The 17,866-nt window shown below is 42.1% G+C and overlaps 1 protein-coding gene across 2 annotated transcripts in view; it reads left to right on the top strand.

Annotated features, from left to right (window-relative positions):
• The window catches only part of HOMER2 (homer scaffold protein 2), a 100,393-nt gene that overhangs the window by 53,011 nt on the left and 29,516 nt on the right, over positions 1 to 17,866 (top strand). For both annotated transcript variants that reach the window (XM_006030396.2, XM_025212096.1), the window contains exon 3: positions 17,362 to 17,493. In XM_006030396.2, the coding sequence (XP_006030458.1) occupies positions 17,362 to 17,493 (132 nt within the window). The remainder of the gene's footprint in view (positions 1 to 17,361; positions 17,494 to 17,866) is intronic.

The following is a 17,866-nucleotide window of genomic DNA, read 5'->3' on the forward strand; positions in this document are numbered from 1 at the left end:
GTCACCTGGCTCCACATCAGTCTTCAGGATAGGGGTGGCAGTTCCATGGCAGAAGTGATATGAAAGGGTTCTGTGACTTCTCTCTTTCTTTAGATACCATACCCAAACAAGATGTTGGTGACCATGGTCTTCTACAGATCTCTTCTCTTTGAGGCATATAGAATTTCCAGTGTTGATACATTCATCTGTTTAGATAGACTCTTGACATAAGTCAACCTCTGTCTTCCATGATCTCTCCTTCCTTCGTTCTTTCCAGTTATGGCCAGACTTTCGGTTTCCTCTTTTCTCATAACGTGTCTGAGAAACTCCAGCTGTCTCTTTCTGATGTTAATCAGCAGCTTCCTCCTGCAGCCTGCTCTTGACAAAATATCTTCATTTGAGGTGTGACTTGTCCAACATACCTTCAAGGTGCACCTGAAGAACCACATCTCAGTTGCTTCAATTCTTTTTTCCATACTTGGTGATATTGTCCAGCATTCTGATGCATATATGAGTACTAGTATAACATAGCAATCCAAAACTCTTAGCTTCATCCCAATAGAAATGTGACTATTTGTCAATATCTTTTTCATTTTCAGAAATGTGTGTTTTGCCATCCTATTTTCCATGTTATTTCATGATCACATGTACCGTCTGATGTTAGCCAACTTCCCAGGTAGTCACATTTACTAACCTACCTTATCTGTTCCTTATCTACTTTGATGTTGCATACAGGAATGATCATCATCTTTGTAATTACCATGTATTCTGTTTTTCTACAGTTGATACTTAAACCCTTCTTCTCTGCTTTCACTAACTATTTTATCTAAAATTTCTTGCAGCTTCTCTTCTGCATCAGCTATTAAGACTGTGTCATCAGTATAACGCAAGTTGTTTAACTTCTCTCTGCCAATGATCAGCCCTGGTAAATCCTCAATCTCCCTCAGTATTTTCTCACTATAGAAGTTGAACAAGTCAGTTGAAAAAACACAGCCTTGCTTCACGTCTCTCTTAATTTGGATGGAATCACTTAGTTCATTTTCTATCTTCATTGCTGCAGTTTGGTCTCAAGAGAAGCTTCTTAAAATTCTCAAGTCTTGATCATTAATACCCAGTTCTTCCAGCATTTTCATTAGCTCCTCATGCTTGACTCTGCTGTGACTTCAGAAAAACCACTGATTTAGAATATAAAGAGAGAACAGGGTAACTAATGACTAGAAGCAGAAGCTAAAAACTACACACAGGCCATAAAGTGTTGGGTTATTTTTAATCAGCGGTGCTGGCTGCCCATTGGCACAACTTACCAAGGACAGAGTAGACCCTTCTATTCCATGAAGTCTTCAAGTCACAACTGGATGCCTTTCAAAAATAATTTTTTAATTCAACCTAAATTTTCAGTGGAGGACTCACTGTGTGCAAATGTAAGGGATTGATTGGTCCAGTTATATCATAAAGAACAGCTGGTGTAGTGATCAGTATGTGTGATACAACAGATTTACCTCAAATAGTTTAAGCTTTTGTTTCTCTCTAGTAGGTACCATGAAATATAATAAATGAGAGAACTTCTGTGCAAACTGGTGGGGAAAAAAAGCAGCTGAGGAACAACCAAGACTCATCAGCTTCATTACTCTGTTTACACAAGAGTAATATATATCCAGAACATAGGGCTAGGAGGAATTTCAAGATATTGAGAATGTGAAGACTGTAGATACAGGCAAAAGCCTACATAGGAACTCCCAGCTGTTGCTAATACTGGTTTAGATCCATTGGGAACAGCAACACTGAGAGACCTGATGTGGATATGTCCCTTTCTACTATCATCACTTTGTGCTGGAAAAACTTGCAGAAGCCTAGTCTATGCTGGCACTCTCCTGAATTGTATATACCGGGATAAATAAATACAGATCTGTTTGAGCTGAATTGCTGATGGGAATGGAAAGAGAATTTAAACAAGACTGGAGGATGCAAGTGAAACAGAAAACTTGTCAAAAGCTGGGAAATGAAAGAAAGTGAGCTGTCTTCTGCCAGGAAACTTGATAGCATTTTTGACACTGCATATGTATTAACTAGGAGTTGTGATATTTGTCCAGGACATTTCAGTACTTCAGGGTAAAATACCGTCATCTGGAGTGCTGCAATTTAAATAAATTGATCATTTCTGCTTTCATCTTTTAAGTTATAAAAATCCAAATGTAATGTCCACCATTCCTGGCTGTTGTTATCATAGGGTGCGTATGCTTTAGAAATGGATCCTTGAGTCCTAGGAAAAATAAATAAAAAATCTGTTGGCAACAATTGTGTGGCAATGATGGTAGATTGGCCCAGTTCCACACTTGATTTTGATCCTATGCGGCTTGATTTACTGTTCCTAGTCCAGTACCTCTGCATTGGAGAAAAGAGCACACAGAATTACCTCCAGTTGATTGAAATGGTAGAAACTAAGCCCTAATTTGTGGATCATGTTGTTCCCAAACTGCAGTGCCCTACAGACTCATTCAAACCATCATTTAACTGCTAATAGGAAAATAGTTTGATTAAACTGGAGGGAGGTTTTATTAACCCACTCAAACTGGTGGAAACTCCTATGCGTAAATAAAAAAGCATGTCTGTCCCTGGATTACAATGTTAATCTTGGCACTGGAATATGCCAAGACCACAGGTACCAATAGGGTCATGAAACTGTGAAACATTATTGTATGAAAGCTGAAACCGAGAAAAGTACACCTTGCTTCTGGTTTTGTTAGTCTCCTAAGCTCACCTCAGGTCAGGCTCAGTGAGTTAGTAGAGCTTTTGAAGAACCAGGGGCAAATTTGCAGGAAGCATAAACTGATACACAGCATCAGATGAAAATCATAAGCAACAGGGCTTTGGTGGATGTTTTGAAACTAGGCATAATTTGGTATTTTATGGGGCTTTCCCATGGGAATTTTTTAATTCATTCTAATTCAAAGGAAGCCTTGAACTGAGAAAGGTGAGCTTCCCACAGTGCTAGTGGATAACTTCATTGTTTCTGCTTGCTAGAATACATTGAGGATGAGAATACTTGTCATATTTATGGCTTCTAAACTGTCCCATCCAGTCTTTTTTATCTAATAAAAATAAAAACCTGACACTCTGCAGTTTATGCCCAAAGCTTTCCTTGTTGAATCAGCTTTTTACATAAACCTTTCTCTTGCTTCTCCCCAGCAGGGCACAGTTTGATTTGTTATAAAAAAAACCCAGGTTCTTGTACTAGGCAGCTTCTGTCTAAAAACTGCAGTGCATGCATAGTTATGTGGCTGCTGGAATTCTAATTTGTATGTTTACCAATTTTTTAGTTCAGCAGCTGAAAACAATAAAGAGCAATGCATGTAAGTAGTGGCACTTTTTGAAGCTCTAAAGCTCTGAGGGAGCTTGTCCAGTGGAACAGCTATTTAAGTTATTAGTTTCGTTTTTTTCCTCCTTGCTGTACTACTAGAGGTGTCTAATGTCTGGAAATCTCTACACAGCTACTAAAACAGTCTGAGATAATGCTTCATCCATTCTAATTGAGACAACAGTGCCAGACAAAGCTTATAAGTAAATGGTATTGTGCACTTCATCAAATTTTGTGCATCAAACAATTTGATGCAATAATTGATGAAAATACAGCAGTCTTCACTGGCTCTTGATCTTGAGACACAAAACTGGTACCACATAATTTGGCATGCTTTGTAAATAGCTTTTGCAAATCTGTCTCAAATAGAAATCATTTTACTCTGTTAGGGACATAGATGGTATATCCATTTTATAAAAATCCTGTGTGTGTGTTTGTATATATACATACCCACACAAACCTTCATTTCTGTGCTTGTGGGAACAGTTTAACTGGACCAGTAGGCCTTTCATATAACAGTAGTGAATGCCATGTGTGTCAGAGGAAGACGCCCAGCAAGCATTTATTTTGAAGAGGTTAATTTTCCTTCCTCACTCAGATATTTTTTACCCCAAAAAACCATCTTTTCTAACACAGGTAGTCATATAGGCTGATTATAGTATCAATGTAGTCTTTGATGGGTGACGCTGCTTATTGACAGCTTCAAGGATTGGCACTAAATGGCTTTGGAAAGAGTTTGTTTACCGGAGGGATGCTACCATTAAAAATATTTTAGACTTTAATAAAGATACAGAAAAGGGAAACAACAGTTAAAGCATTGAAATACAAAGTATTAAGTAAGGCTTGTTTTTTTCAGGATATCCCTCACTTTCTCTTACAATCTACGATGTTATTAATGATGGGAACAGCAAATGGTTTTTTGGAAAAGGAGAAGTTGAAATGGCAGAAGCTGCTGCTGTTCACATATGATCGTGGTGTCTTGAAGACAAAAAAGACAAACTCATGCCAATAGGGGCAGAGGTCAGAAAGTGCTGCTTCTGATTCTGGTGTCCACTCTTCCTTGCAGCCTTTGCTGCTGGAGAAAGACGAGCACAGCACGTGGTCTTGTCAGCCCCTGTGAAATCTGGCAAACTTGTAATACTGTGAAGCTGTTTAAGATACTGATTTTTGCCTTTTTGGGTCACAGATCCACAGCAGTGTTGTAAAAGAAACTGTTGAAGCCAGAGTCTTATTAATCAAGGCAAAAAGAGAGAGAGAGAAGAAAGAGAAGTGTGGTATGGGGAAGGAAAGAGGCATCAGGTGAAGGATGAAAGTGAGAACTCCCAAGCTGGTGGAAGTGGCCATGTTATGACAGTGAATGCCCAATAATGTCACGGTGGAAATAGTCTTCCACCAGATGCTAGGGATGGCAGCAAAGGCCCCTATCTTCAATCCATCTGTCTTGTGTTAAACTAAGAACTGAAAAAGGTCTGCTCGGCAGAGCAGAGACCACCCAACCATTTCCAGTACTCCATTTTAGACTAAAATCTGGTCCCACACTCCTCTTTTTTTACCAGTTATGAATTCGATACAGTTGTTGGATTATATCAGTAGGCCTTTTTGTGTAGAGCAGTTCACATTTTTATCTTAACTTTTGCTGACTGTCTTAGAGAAAAACTGTAATGTGGTTTTTATTTTTGATAACAGGCCAAATGTGACTTGTTTCCTCTGCACAACAGGCTTTCTTTCCAAAGTGAAATGTCTGAGGCTGTTGTTACAGTTCCAGGGGTGCAGAAAATCTGTAGAGATCCTAAGGGGCTTCTTACAGGGTGTCAAGCAAGGTTTCATTATAGTATGGTAGCTGCACAAAATACAGTGTGCTTTTATTAGGTACAGAAGCCATGGATATGATGTAACCATGTACTATTTTTGTTACCTATAATTACCAGGATGGTGCAATTCTTTTCATTTCCAGTCACCAGAAAAACCTTTTAGTCTCTGCTGCATGCCCCCCACAGGCAAATTAAAAGGGTCCTTTTTTCCAAGTGAAAACAGCACATGACCCTTTTTTGTTTATATGTCTTATAAAATACTGCATGAAATTTATGGGTAACAATTCATTTCAATAATTTAAGCGTTTGAAAAGACATGCCGTATATTTTCTACATGAAACAGCTGCTTGGGCTTTTGAATAGTGTGGGTGGTTGGATCTGTATGCTGTACCTTGAAGGGAAAAATATTCTAGTCAAATGTCAAAGCAAAAACTAGATTTTCAGAGATTTCGATTGGACCAACCCCCACCCCCCCAACTCTGAAGATGTTAATTACCTTGAGAAAAAGACTGTCTTTGAGTAAGTAGGTGTACCAGCAAAATTACATAATAGGATTCACATAATCCCAGAACACATTTTCATTGCTTTTAGACATATTGCTCAGTAGCTACTTCATAACAGAATTATTTTCTCAGGGAAGTCTCTCCCTTTTTTTGTTATTCATTTTACAACTCTATTCATCAAGCGGGTTAGGGGCCATGTCTAGATGTGACCCGTGCCATCTTTTTTGGTTGGTTTATAAAGCACAACCTGTTATATGACTTAGTTATTATGGCAAGATGTAAGTTTGTTTCTGAGGGTGAAGTACATGTGGTACTGGGCAAAATATCTGTGCTCCTCACAAGGCAGCCAGGCGGCTAGCTCCATGCGACTTCTGGCCTAATCACTCTAGTAGTTTTCCCCTATAAAAGGATTTGGGTGAGGCCTGAGTGATCTGTATAGGAGTGGATTATCCCTTAACTCCTCCAACCAGCCCTTGCGTGCTTCCTCCCTCGTGCATAAAACCAGTGTAGCACTCCTGAAATCTTGCATTCTCCCACTGCGCTCTTCTGTTGCCAAAAAAACCAGTTCTGCTGGTAGGGGATGCCTCACACCCGATTGCCACACACTCACTCTTTCAAAACTCTCTCAAATGAGGAATAGTAAGCATTGAAGTATTTGACCTGCTGGGTTAGTTGCCCATACAACAAAATTCTCTATAAATAACTGCCATGTCTGTAGCAATAAAATGTAGAACTGTTGTTTGTTTAGCATCTGGAATAAGTACCCTTTGATGTAATAGTTGGTATCAAATATTGTCTTGCCAGTACTCGAGGCCTTCAGCCATGTGTAGGTGATAGAGAGGAGCAAAAGGGAACATGAAGAATAAGAAACTGATACTTATCCTGGTACTTGTATGAGTTATGATGGTTCATCTGTCTAATGAATCCTTAAACCCAGCTCATCCTAAGTAAAGCAACTGCTATGAGGCAGGTTTCACATGTAAATCAGGCATGCACAGAGCTGTTACATGTGATTTTCAGTATAATAGGTGTGTATGACTGCATTTGCCAGGCTGTAGCAGCAGTCACCACAATTTTTGGAAGTGCTTCCCACAAAGATATTGCAGAAAGGGTGGAAAAAAGGCTTAATCACATCCACTGGCACCAGTTATAACAACTATAATTAATCCTCCTGCATTACCGGTTCACAGTTTAAGCCAGAGTTACTGGCTCCAGTTTCACTCTCTGACTCTTAAGTTGCTTTTGGATTGTTTTTTTTGTACTACCCCTATTGATTCAGATGAATTGGATGGACTCAGGTGGCACCCTCCTGCAGTGGTTTCTTTGTTTCTTTTATAACACTATCTTGACTAGCAAATCTCCTTTTGATTAGGTGATTTAGCAAAGTGCAGCAAGGAAGAGATTGAGGATAGTCAAGTTTCTAGCTTGGTAAGGCTGGCAGAGAAATGATCTGGCATTGTATAGCTGTTAATAAGATACTTCTTGATGGAACTCAATATACAAGCACCAAAATGGATTCCAGTTTGTTGTGACTTTATGGTTTGACTCTTTTAAAGCGTCAAGCAATTGTAGTCCAGGCTGCCCTGCAGGGATAGACAATGGTCCAAACATTAAAGTTTGAATGTTGCCCATTCCAAAGACGAGTATTGCACTCCTACTGCACTTCCCAGAGCCACGTTCCTCTTACCAGTGATTTAGCTATGAAATCCCTCAAAAATAGAAGCTACTTGCAGATCTTGAAGCAGCAAACAAATAATTTGATGTCCTGTTTTTCAGAGGATAATGCAAGCCAAGGAAGTGCAGGGAAGTTGGAAAAAATGGTAATACTAGGAAGTTAGTTTGGGTAGGGAGGGAATTGCCATGCAGATCAGTCCCTGCTTCATCTTCAGAGGCAGCTTAGTAAGCACTTTGGTTCAGGTTTACTTGATGAGCCAGAAAAACCTGCTGAGCCTGTGATAGCTGGAGCCAGAGGAGTGGCTGCTACTTTCCATGTTTTATTTTGCTTTAGGTTAAGACAAGCAGCCTTGTGTGGTAGGCACATGGAAATTTCCCTTGGGGGAAGATGGCATAGATACAAAAATGAAATGGTGAAGTTTTTGGTAGATTGTTGCTGAGAACGTTTGTGATTCTGAGTAGTCAGGTACTGAAGCAGCATGGTTTAGGGGGAGTTATTCTGGAACAGGACAGAATGTGAATTTAAAGTGGAAATTCCAAAATAGTGGTGGGGGGGAAGTCCCCCTTCCTCCCCCTGACACTTCTACGGGTTTTAGCTTATTCTGGTGCCAAAGGCTGCTAGCTGGAGGGCCTAGTGCACAAGACTTAATCTGGTCAACTAGTTTCCTCATGCAGAGAAACCCTGAGTAGTAATGGGGTGAACTGGCTCCTCTTCGGATTTGATGGATACTCTTGCAGGGACCCCTAGTGCTAGAGGCTGTAGTAGTACTTCTCAGTATGTTTAACTTACCGCTTGTCCTCCCAGAGGTTTGCCTGCTGTTCTGCCAGGCTCCAGCTAAGTTCATTTTCCTCTTGCTCCTCTAGAGTTGAGCTGCTGTGATCTTTAGTCCCTCCTGCTGTAGATGTGGCAACTGGCGGCTGATATTACTTACTAGGGCAAATATTCAGCAGTAAGCCAAACTAGAGGCACTTCAATATGATCTCTTTTTTCCGGAGTCTGAATAATCAGCTAATGTGTTTGGAAATTCCCTGTCCCATCCACGATTTAATGGCAAGGTAGGGTTACCATATGTCTGGGTTTTCCCAGACACGTCCTCTTTTTGGACCCTCCCATCTCTATCCAGGTGTGTTTTTTGACATCTAAAGCAATGTCCGGGATTTTGCTCCGCTGTGTTGGCGGGAGCGAGTGAGGGCGATTGGAAGCCGGGGTACCACTCGTGTCTGCTCGTGCTCACATGTACCAGACGTGCAACCTGGCAGGGGGTGGGAGCAGCCCCGGCAGCTGGATGCAGGTAAGTCTTTGAGAAGCGAGGTTGGAGGCCGGGGCTTGGGGACTGTCCGGGGGCCTGTGAGGGATGTATGGAGGGGATGGGTGTGTGAAGGGGGTGGGTGCCTTCACTGGGAGAAGATGGCAGGTGCCAGAGGTGGGGGGTGGTGTCTGCCCGTCTAGTGGGGGTGAGAGCGGGGGGCTCCATGGCCAGGCTGGCAGCACCGGGGCTGGTGCCCATGCTTGCGGGGCCAGGCTGGCCTGGAGACGCTGCCCAGGAGGACATGGCCGAGCTGCCTGGCATGGCACTGGAGCCTCAGCCCAGGGTGGGAGGGTGCCACAGGCCTCCCCTCTTCCCTTTTGCCTGCACCAGAGCTGGACTCTGCCGGAATTGGAGTCGCTGTGCTCCAGCCCAGTCTGGATGCGGGCAGCTGGGGGCCCTTTCTGGCAGGGTGGTGGGGAGCAGGGGGATGTGGGTCAGGAGTGAGGGCCACCAGCAGGGATGGGGGGGCTGCGTGTCAGGCATGAGGGTCAGGAGCAGGGATTGAGGGGCTGTGGGTTGGGACTGAGGAGCATCAGCATAGTCTGGGGGGAGCGGGGGGCTGTGGGTCAGGAATGAGGGGCACCAGCAGGGCCAGGGATCTGCGGGGTGGCAGTGAGGGTCAGCAGCAGGGATGGGGGGATGCAGGTTGGGAGCGAGGGGCACTGGCAGGGCCAGGGGGCTGTGGGTGGGGAGTGTGGTGTCGCCCTGACAGGTGTCCTCTTTTTTGGAACTGGAAATATGGTAACCCTGTGAAAAGGTCTACAGCACGTAGAGATTGACTCAAATATTTTTCTCCCTCGCACCTTCCCCCTCCCCCCTTTTCCTCTAGACTTGTTTTGGGGAACTGGCATTTTGAAATAGGTGCTGCATGCAGTGCATTTCTGACCTGAGTCTAGTTCTGCCTGATGCAATGTTGTAAGATTTAATCTTTGACACAAAAGAAACCTCTGCACTTGGAAGTCTTAGATGCCAAAAATCCCATAATTTTTAAGAATGGCTCCCCACAGTTTTCACAAGCATGTTGACAGTTTACATTCCCCATAATTTAGGTGCGTTTTTCTCTGCAGGTTCGTAGGTCCCTGTGACCTGTGTAATTGACTTAATTGGCAGTGTCTCCGTGTGGGAAGACAGCACGAGTGCCTTGTATACATGTATAGCTTGACACCAGCATGTTTATATATACTTTTAGTTCCCAAATGCACCTTTTTGATTTTTCAAGTGCCTAGAATCGAATTTGATTGGAGAGCCTGGCTTCTGGTGCTTACAGCACTACATTTACACTGCAAGGGTTCCATCGTATCTTTTAAATTTGACTTTGATTGTGCAGGGTATGAGTGTCCATCATGTGTTTTCTCTGAAGTGGGTGCAAATAAATAACAATAAATTATTGTTCATCATTCACCATTGATACATTCAAATATAGGTGGAGAGGTTTTTTTATTTTTTACTATATTCACAACTTAATTTGTATGCTAAATGAGTTTATTATTTTGTAAGGTGCTTGTTATATTACTTTCCCCTTTGCTTTTATCTCTATGGGAAGTGTCCTACCAATATCTGGGTTTGATCATATTTGATTAGATTATCATTCAGGAGCCTGTATGCCTATTGAACTTCCTCTCCTGTATAAAATGTCAGATTATTTTGTTTTCTGGTACAATCAGAAGTGTATCACATGCTTGTGTTATAGGAGTCGTGACCAAATGCAAAATTATTGCATATATGCATATTTGACTTGGATCAACTTCTCTTATGGAAGGAGAATAATAGATTCCTGGAAGTTAGGGATGGAACATTTGGATCAGCTTAAAGCTGAGAAGTTCATGACTGACAGGAAGCAGTATCACAAACCAACATACTTTCCTTCCTGGACTATCCCACTTCTTATTTCCTCCTTTTACTGTCAAAATCAAGTAAAATTAACTCTTATCTTTTAAAACTTTCTTTCCCCACAAAGAGAAGAATAAAATATATACAAACCATTGCTTCCAGCCTTGTCACACACTATTAGTGTTAAGGCAGAGCAATTTGGACACAGCCATACTCATTCCTAGAAGTCTAGAAATGCTGTGACACTGAGATGGAAATATTGTCAGGAATAGTTTGGAATAGATGATAAGACCTTGTGCCTACTTTCTCTCCAGTCTTTTCTTTACAAAAGAAGAACCCATTTTCCTTCTATAAACACAGCACAATAATTCACTTGCAAGGAGTAACCTCTCCATCATCAGAAAGGAGATGACACAGTGTCCAGGTAATTAAATTAATAGGCTGAATATTGAGGTGTTCACCAGAACAGTGTCTTGTCTTCTGAAACGGTCTTTTCCTCATGGTTGTTTTTTTTCAAAGTTCTCTCCCTCTTAGCACTTTTATAATGAGCGGCTGGGGGATGTATAGGAAGAACAGGTAGGCCATAAAACATTGCAGATATGGTATACATTTTAGTGCACTTTTAGTTTAGTCGCCTGCACCTTATTTTCCCTCTTGTTTTCCCATGAACAAATGGAAACCTTACTTCCCCTTCTGTCAATCAATACTCAAGTAACACAGTGCCAGATCCCTGGTAGTTTTGCTAATTGCTGCTTATTATAAATTAAACAGAGGAGCTGTCAATTTCTTGAAGATGTCAAGTTGCTCTCCAACCTCTCTTTGCATCCTGGCTTTGGAAAATAAACCTTTAACAGGTTAAATGCTAGCTGTCGCCTAATATCTTTTTGCATTTCCTTTCCAAACAGGTGTCACTGGTCTGTTGTTGTTTTTTTTTTTACCACTCGTAGACTTTATTGCTTATTTTGTATTATTGTTTTGTAATTTAAGTGCCACGTCGTGGTTGATAGAGTTTAAATTCCAGTTTTTCTTTATAGTTGGATGAAGTTATGATGTTTTTGAAGTAGCTTCTGATGGAGTTTTCAAAGTAGCTTAAAGGAATAATTTATTGGTATCTGTATCCACTGTTACCTCTGTCAGGGATACCATTTTATTAATGTTTTACTTCAGAAGCCCAGTTTGAGATGCTGAGTAGAATTTAAAAAAACTCCAAATAGCTTTAATCATTTGAAATTTTACAAGTTTGTACATTTCCAATTATAAATTAAATCTTAGCACTTAAAACATTTTGTTTTAATTTGACAGTTGAACCACTTAACATAAATGTTTTATTTTAAAAATATATTTTAAAATATCTTCCATGTGTCGGGTATCCAGGTTGCAGCCGTATTGGTTTAGAGGAAAAGGCAATCAGGACTTGTAGTAGAGATGATATCTTTTATTAGACCAACAAGATTTTTGCTAGAAAAAGTCTTTAATTGCAAGCTTTCGGGCACAAATACCCTTCATCAGGCATTGGAGAAAAGGTTGTAAAAGTTCTCCTGGGTAGAAATGAAAGTTCATATTTCATAGGATTTCACAAAGGAGTCAATAGATGGAAAACTCCTCTGGGCAGTCCGTTCATACCAGCTATGAATCATCTCTACTAAGAGTCCTGATTGTATTTTAAAATAAAGACAACACATACCTTTTTAAGCAATTGGGGAAACAGTTTCGTTACCATGGCTTTCAACTGGTGGTGACAGTTCTTTCTCTTAGCCTCATATCATCACGATGGTATCTTTATTTTGTCATTTATACCAATCACTAAGATAGTCCTTAGCATTTTATCTTATTTGTCTTTTGACAAATTTAGATGAAGTAGCTTGGATATCTTAAATTACATTTAGCTCTTTTTCTAATTGCTTTCTAATAGGAGATTTTCCTTAAAAAGTCCCTTTTCTCGGCCAGGATGGCTGATCTCTTAGATAGGGCTTTAAACTAAGATCGCAAGGGGATGGGGAAATGCTAACTGGAGCCTACCCAGGGACCAATGTACAGGAAAGCTCCATTGACAATGAAACCAAGCAAGCCACTCTTACAGAAACTGAGAAAACAGCTCCCCTTCAACGCAATAGGTGGCCAGTGACCTCACTAGAAGGACTTGAGTGCCTGTATACCAATGCTAGAAGTATGGGGAACAAGCAGGAAGAACCAGTCCTCCTGCTTTCCACTGGGCACTGTGATCTAGTAGGGATCACAGAGACCTGGTGGGACTCCTCTCATGACGAGTATAGCCATAAAGGGCTACATCCTTCACAGAAGAGATTGGGTAGGGAAGAGAGGTGGGGGTGTTGCCCTCTATGTAAAGGAGCCATACACCTCTCTACAGGCCGATGTTGGGCCCCAAAGAAGAAAAGCTTGAAATCCTCTGGGTCAAGCTCCAGGGGAGGTGCAGCAAGAGAGACCTGACTGTATACTACAGGCTGCCTATAGAGTGTATATTACAGGCCGCCTAACCAAAGGGAGGAACTTGATCTAGCATTCGCCCATAAACTAATGGAGGCCATGCGTGCACGGGACATGGTTGTCATGAGTGACTTCAACTACCTAGACATCTCCTGGCAGGAGTGCTCGGCCAGCTCAGATCAATCATGACCCTTCCTGACCAGCACTGAAGAGCTATTTTTGACTCGGGAGGTACACAGGCCAACTAGAGGCAATGCAGTTCTTGACCTGGTCCTGGCCAAAGGGGATGACCTGGTGACCAACTTAAATATAGAGGGCAGCCTAGGCGATGGTGACCATGAGATCATTATGTTCACGGTCCATCGCAAGGCTGACAAAACAGACACCAAGCTTGAAGTCTAAGACTTCAAAAATGCAAATTTTAATAAGCTCAGGTCACTAGTAGAGAATGCCCTGAGAGACCAAGGACCACAGGTAAAGGGAGCACGAGAAGAATGGTCATTCCTTAAGGATACAATACTTAAGGCTAAGATAAAATCCATTCCCTTATGGAGAAAAAGTAGTAGAAGGGTCAAAAAACCCTCTTGGTTAAGCAGGGAAGCTGCAGTCCTCCTACAGAAAAAGGAGGCATACAAACAATGGAAGCTTGGGTAAGTCTCTGAGGAAGACTACTTGACAATGGCCCGCACTTGTAGAAAACAGATTAGGCAAGCTAAGGCAGAAACCGAGCTAAAACTAGCTATAAGTATCAAGGACAACAAGAAGTCCTCCTTTAGCTACATAGAGAGTAAAAGGAAAACTAATGGGAGTGTAAGGCTGCTGCTCAATGCCTCAGGATACCTGGTCACTACCACTCGGGGGAAAAAACGGAACTCCTAAATGACTACTTTGCCTCAGTCTTTCACAAGACCAAGGGAAACAACATGCCAGGTAGCGCACAGAACAAGCAGGGCGGGATTGACACCGTTGCCATCACCGCCATAGAACTGGTGTATGATCAATTAAAGAAATTAGACATATATAAATCAGCAGGACCGGATGAACTCCACCCAGGAGTGCTGCAAGAGTTGGCCGAAGTAATTGCAAAGGTCTTTCAAAAATCATGGGCCTCTGGAGAAATCCCAGAGGACTGGAAGATGGCCAGTGTTGTGCCCATCTTCAAGAAGGGGAAGCGTGAAGACCTGGGAAACTACAGGCCAATTAGCTTAACTTCTATTCCAGGGAAAATCCTAGAAACATTCATCAAAGAGGCTATTTGTTACAAACTTGCAGAAGGCATGATACCGAATGACAGCCATCATGGCTTCATCGCGGGCAGGTCTTGTCTGACCAACCTAATTTCTTTCTATGATCAGGTGACTCGTTACCTGGATGAGAGAAAAGCGGTTGACATCATATACCTCGACTTCCAGAAAGCCTTTGACCTGGTATCCCATGAGGTACTGATCAGAAAACTGGTAGATATTGGGCTCAACTGCAGGACTGTCAAGTGGGTGCGAAACTGGTTGCAGGGTAGGACACAGGGAGTCCAAATGAATGGATCGGACTTGTCCTGGCGAGATGTGGGCAGTGGCGTACCCCAGGGGTCAGTACTTGGCCCAGTGCTGTTCAATATCTTCATCAACGACCTCAGTGAGGGGGTGAAAAGCCCATTGGCCAAGTTCGTGGACGACACCAAGATATGGGGTTGTGTGGATACACCCACAGATAGGCTGCAGATACAAACAGACCTAGACAGGCTGGCATGTTGGACAGAACAGAACCAGATGAGGTTCAGCATAGAGAAATGCCAAGTGCTGCATCTGGGAAGGAAGAACCCCCAGCACACCTACAGGCTGGGCATCGCTAACTTGACCAGCATGACAAATGAAAGGGACCTGGGGGCAACGATAAACCCTAGCATGAATATGAGCTGGCAATGCGATTCAGTAGCCGCTAGGGCCGATAAAACTCTGGCATGCATCAATCAATGCATCTTCAGTAAATCCAAAGAAGTGATTCTGCCGCTTTACTCAACATTGGTGCGGCTGCAGCTGGAGTATTGCGTCCAGTTCTGGGTGCCACACTTCAACAAGGACATGCTAAAGCTCGAGAGGGTCCAGAGAAGGGCCACCCACATGATCAGGGATTTGCATGGCAAGCCATGTGAGGAGAGGCTGAGGGATCGCAAACTCTTCAGCCTAAAAAAAAGAAGGCTGAGAGGGGACCTGATTGCGGCTTACCGCTATATCAGAGGCGTACATCAGGGGCTCGATGAACAACTGTTCACCAGGGCGCCCTGAGGGAAAACTAGAAACAACAGCCAAAAACTCCTGGAATATAGTTTCAGACTGAACGTTAGGAAAAACTTCTTTACTAGAGTATCCACACTATGGAACATGCTCCCCCCAGAGGTGGTGCAATCATCTACCCTAGAGGTCTTCAAGACAAGACTGGACGGTCACCTGGCTGTGGTTGTCTGACCTCAGATGTCTTTCCTGTTCATGCAGGGGGCTGGACCCGATGATCCTTTGAGGTCTCTTCCAGCCCTGATTCTGTGATTATAAATTGTTTGCTTTTTTCCTTCCAGTGGGACTTAAGTGCTAGCAGAGGGAAAAAAATATTTCAACCTGTAAGTCAGTAATTCAGAAAGGTGTGTACTGTTTGAAAAATTAGTTATACCCCTTGCATTTTGGCTTCTGCTTATTATTACATGCCTTTCACTTTCTCTCACCTGATCCTTTAAAACAAAACAAACTCTACTGGTGGCATCAACCTGGTCTGGTCAATCTTGATCCTTTTGCCAACATAGAAAGAAGAATATTTTCAAACACATCTTATGCTTGGTTGGTTCCCGCTTGGATCAATATTGCTGTGCTCTGCTTTTTTCCATTGAATTTGGTCTCAGTTTTATGCAATAAAATAAGGCAAAACATACTTATGAAAATCCTTTAGTCAGAAAAAGGACACTGTAAAAAGAAGGAAAAACTAAAGTTGAATGGCTGATAAAGAAGAAAGGGAGCACTAGTCCTAAGGCCATAAGTTAAGAAGAGAGGGGAAGAAGAGAAATAATATTTTCTCCTGGAAACTACAATTTGCACTCTCCTAAATGTAAATGATAATTTAGAAAAAAAAATCAGCTTGGAGTACATAGTAAATGATGTTGCCAGGATACTTCCTGATCATGTTAATTAAACTGTCCTGTAGATTTCACTTAATTACTGCATAATTTGCATATTGGACATAATGGTGTTCATTGTTAAAGGAAGCTTTTCTGCTAAAAGGATGCGCACACATTCACTTTCAGGGGAGGGGGAAGTGTTCAGCAGCAAAAAAGAAAGTTTTCTTTCTATATAATTATGATATTTGATTAGCAAACTGGTACATCTCTAATGCCCCTCAGTAAGATGGTATGTTATGTGCGCTCCAGGTTCTTTAACAAACTATCACTGAGGCCTGATTGAATTAGCTTTTCTCTTATTGAACAGTACCTGATTTTGAGATGCTCATTGCTTTCAGTGGTTCCCACTCATGGAGTAAAGTCTAATCAACCTGATGAGCTTTTGAATAGGGTAGCATATTCTATTCTGTGATGAGCTTGCTCTTTACAGATCCCCCAGATCACTCGGAAGAGTCCCAACAGTAAGCAGTCTGTCCAGGGTTGTTGATATGCTACTCATTTGGGGCTCTCTTCTCTGGGATTTGCTCCTACTGTACCTCTAGATCAGTTTTCCCTTCTGCCTGATGTATCAGGGTGGGAGCAGAGCAAAGACCTGAAGAAAACATGTTCTTTAAAAAATGCCTGGATGCTTCAGTTGGAGGAATCTAATGCCTGAGTGCAGGGGACCCATGCAGTGACATTTGGGGGGAGAGAGTGAGAACCACCCATTGGACAGGGCACATCCTCTTACAGAGGAAGAAGAAAAGAGCTGAGAAAAAGCCAAGGAGGAGGAGAACATGAGGAAAGGAGCAATAGGGAAGCAAAACAGAGAAGCATTCAGAGCTGTTGTGGGAGGAAACAGGTTGAGGAACGTGGGAAATAAATGGCAGTCAAGATTGTTTTTGTTTAATGTTGCATCATATAATAATTCCTATAGATTATATTCTTCCCATCCCTAATGCCTGCTTCACAACTGTCTCGCTCCTTCTATAGTCATTTATGCCTGAGCTGAATGAGCATAAGAAGTTAGCATAACGATGGTGCTTTATGCCCAGCTAACACTTGTGAATGGCTACACAAGGTACAAACTGGTGGAAGACTGGATCCCTACTGTCTATTCACGCCTAAATTCCAAATACTACACTCAGCCAGCATCCTGCCTGAGCACCCTTTGCCCCTGGATTTCATAAGCCAAAAAAAATTCTTCATAGATGCAGAAACTCCAGATTTAGGCTGGAAATGTGTATCTTTATTAAGAAAACTGCTAGGATATCTTTTGTATCTAATTTTTTTAACTTTTTTGTTTTTTAACCAGGTGATTATAAACAGCACGATCACTCCTAATATGACCTTTACTAAAACATCGCAGAAATTTGGTCAGTGGGCAGACAGCAGAGCAAATACCGTATTTGGTTTGGGCTTTTCCTCTGAGCAGCACCTGACAAAGGTAACTCTAAGAAGGCTATTGTGTTTCTAATGAATTGAGTGGCATATGTACTGTAGCAACCCATCTGGCAGGAATCTCCTATAAATTAGATGCTTCTTCAATTGGTTAACTATAGATTGTCTACTTGCAAGTTGTCTGTGCCTGTTAGCTAAGTTGTGGCTGTGTATGCAGCACACACCCAACGTCCACACATTATAAGTTAATTGTTGGGGCTTTGGGGGGCGGGGGGGGGTCAAAACCTCTTAGCATTTTTTTAAGTTTCCTTGCCCAGTATGGCTGGAAATTTTCGTATTTTCAGGTAGTCTAAGCAGTTTATTGGCATCTTTTATTTATTCCCGACCTTTGTACTTATTTCACATGAAAACTACATTGA

The sequence above is a fragment of the Alligator sinensis genome, unplaced genomic scaffold (genome assembly GCF_000455745.1).
Source record: "Alligator sinensis unplaced genomic scaffold, ASM45574v1 scaffold476_1, whole genome shotgun sequence".
Lineage (NCBI taxonomy): Eukaryota > Metazoa > Chordata > Crocodylia > Alligatoridae > Alligator > Alligator sinensis.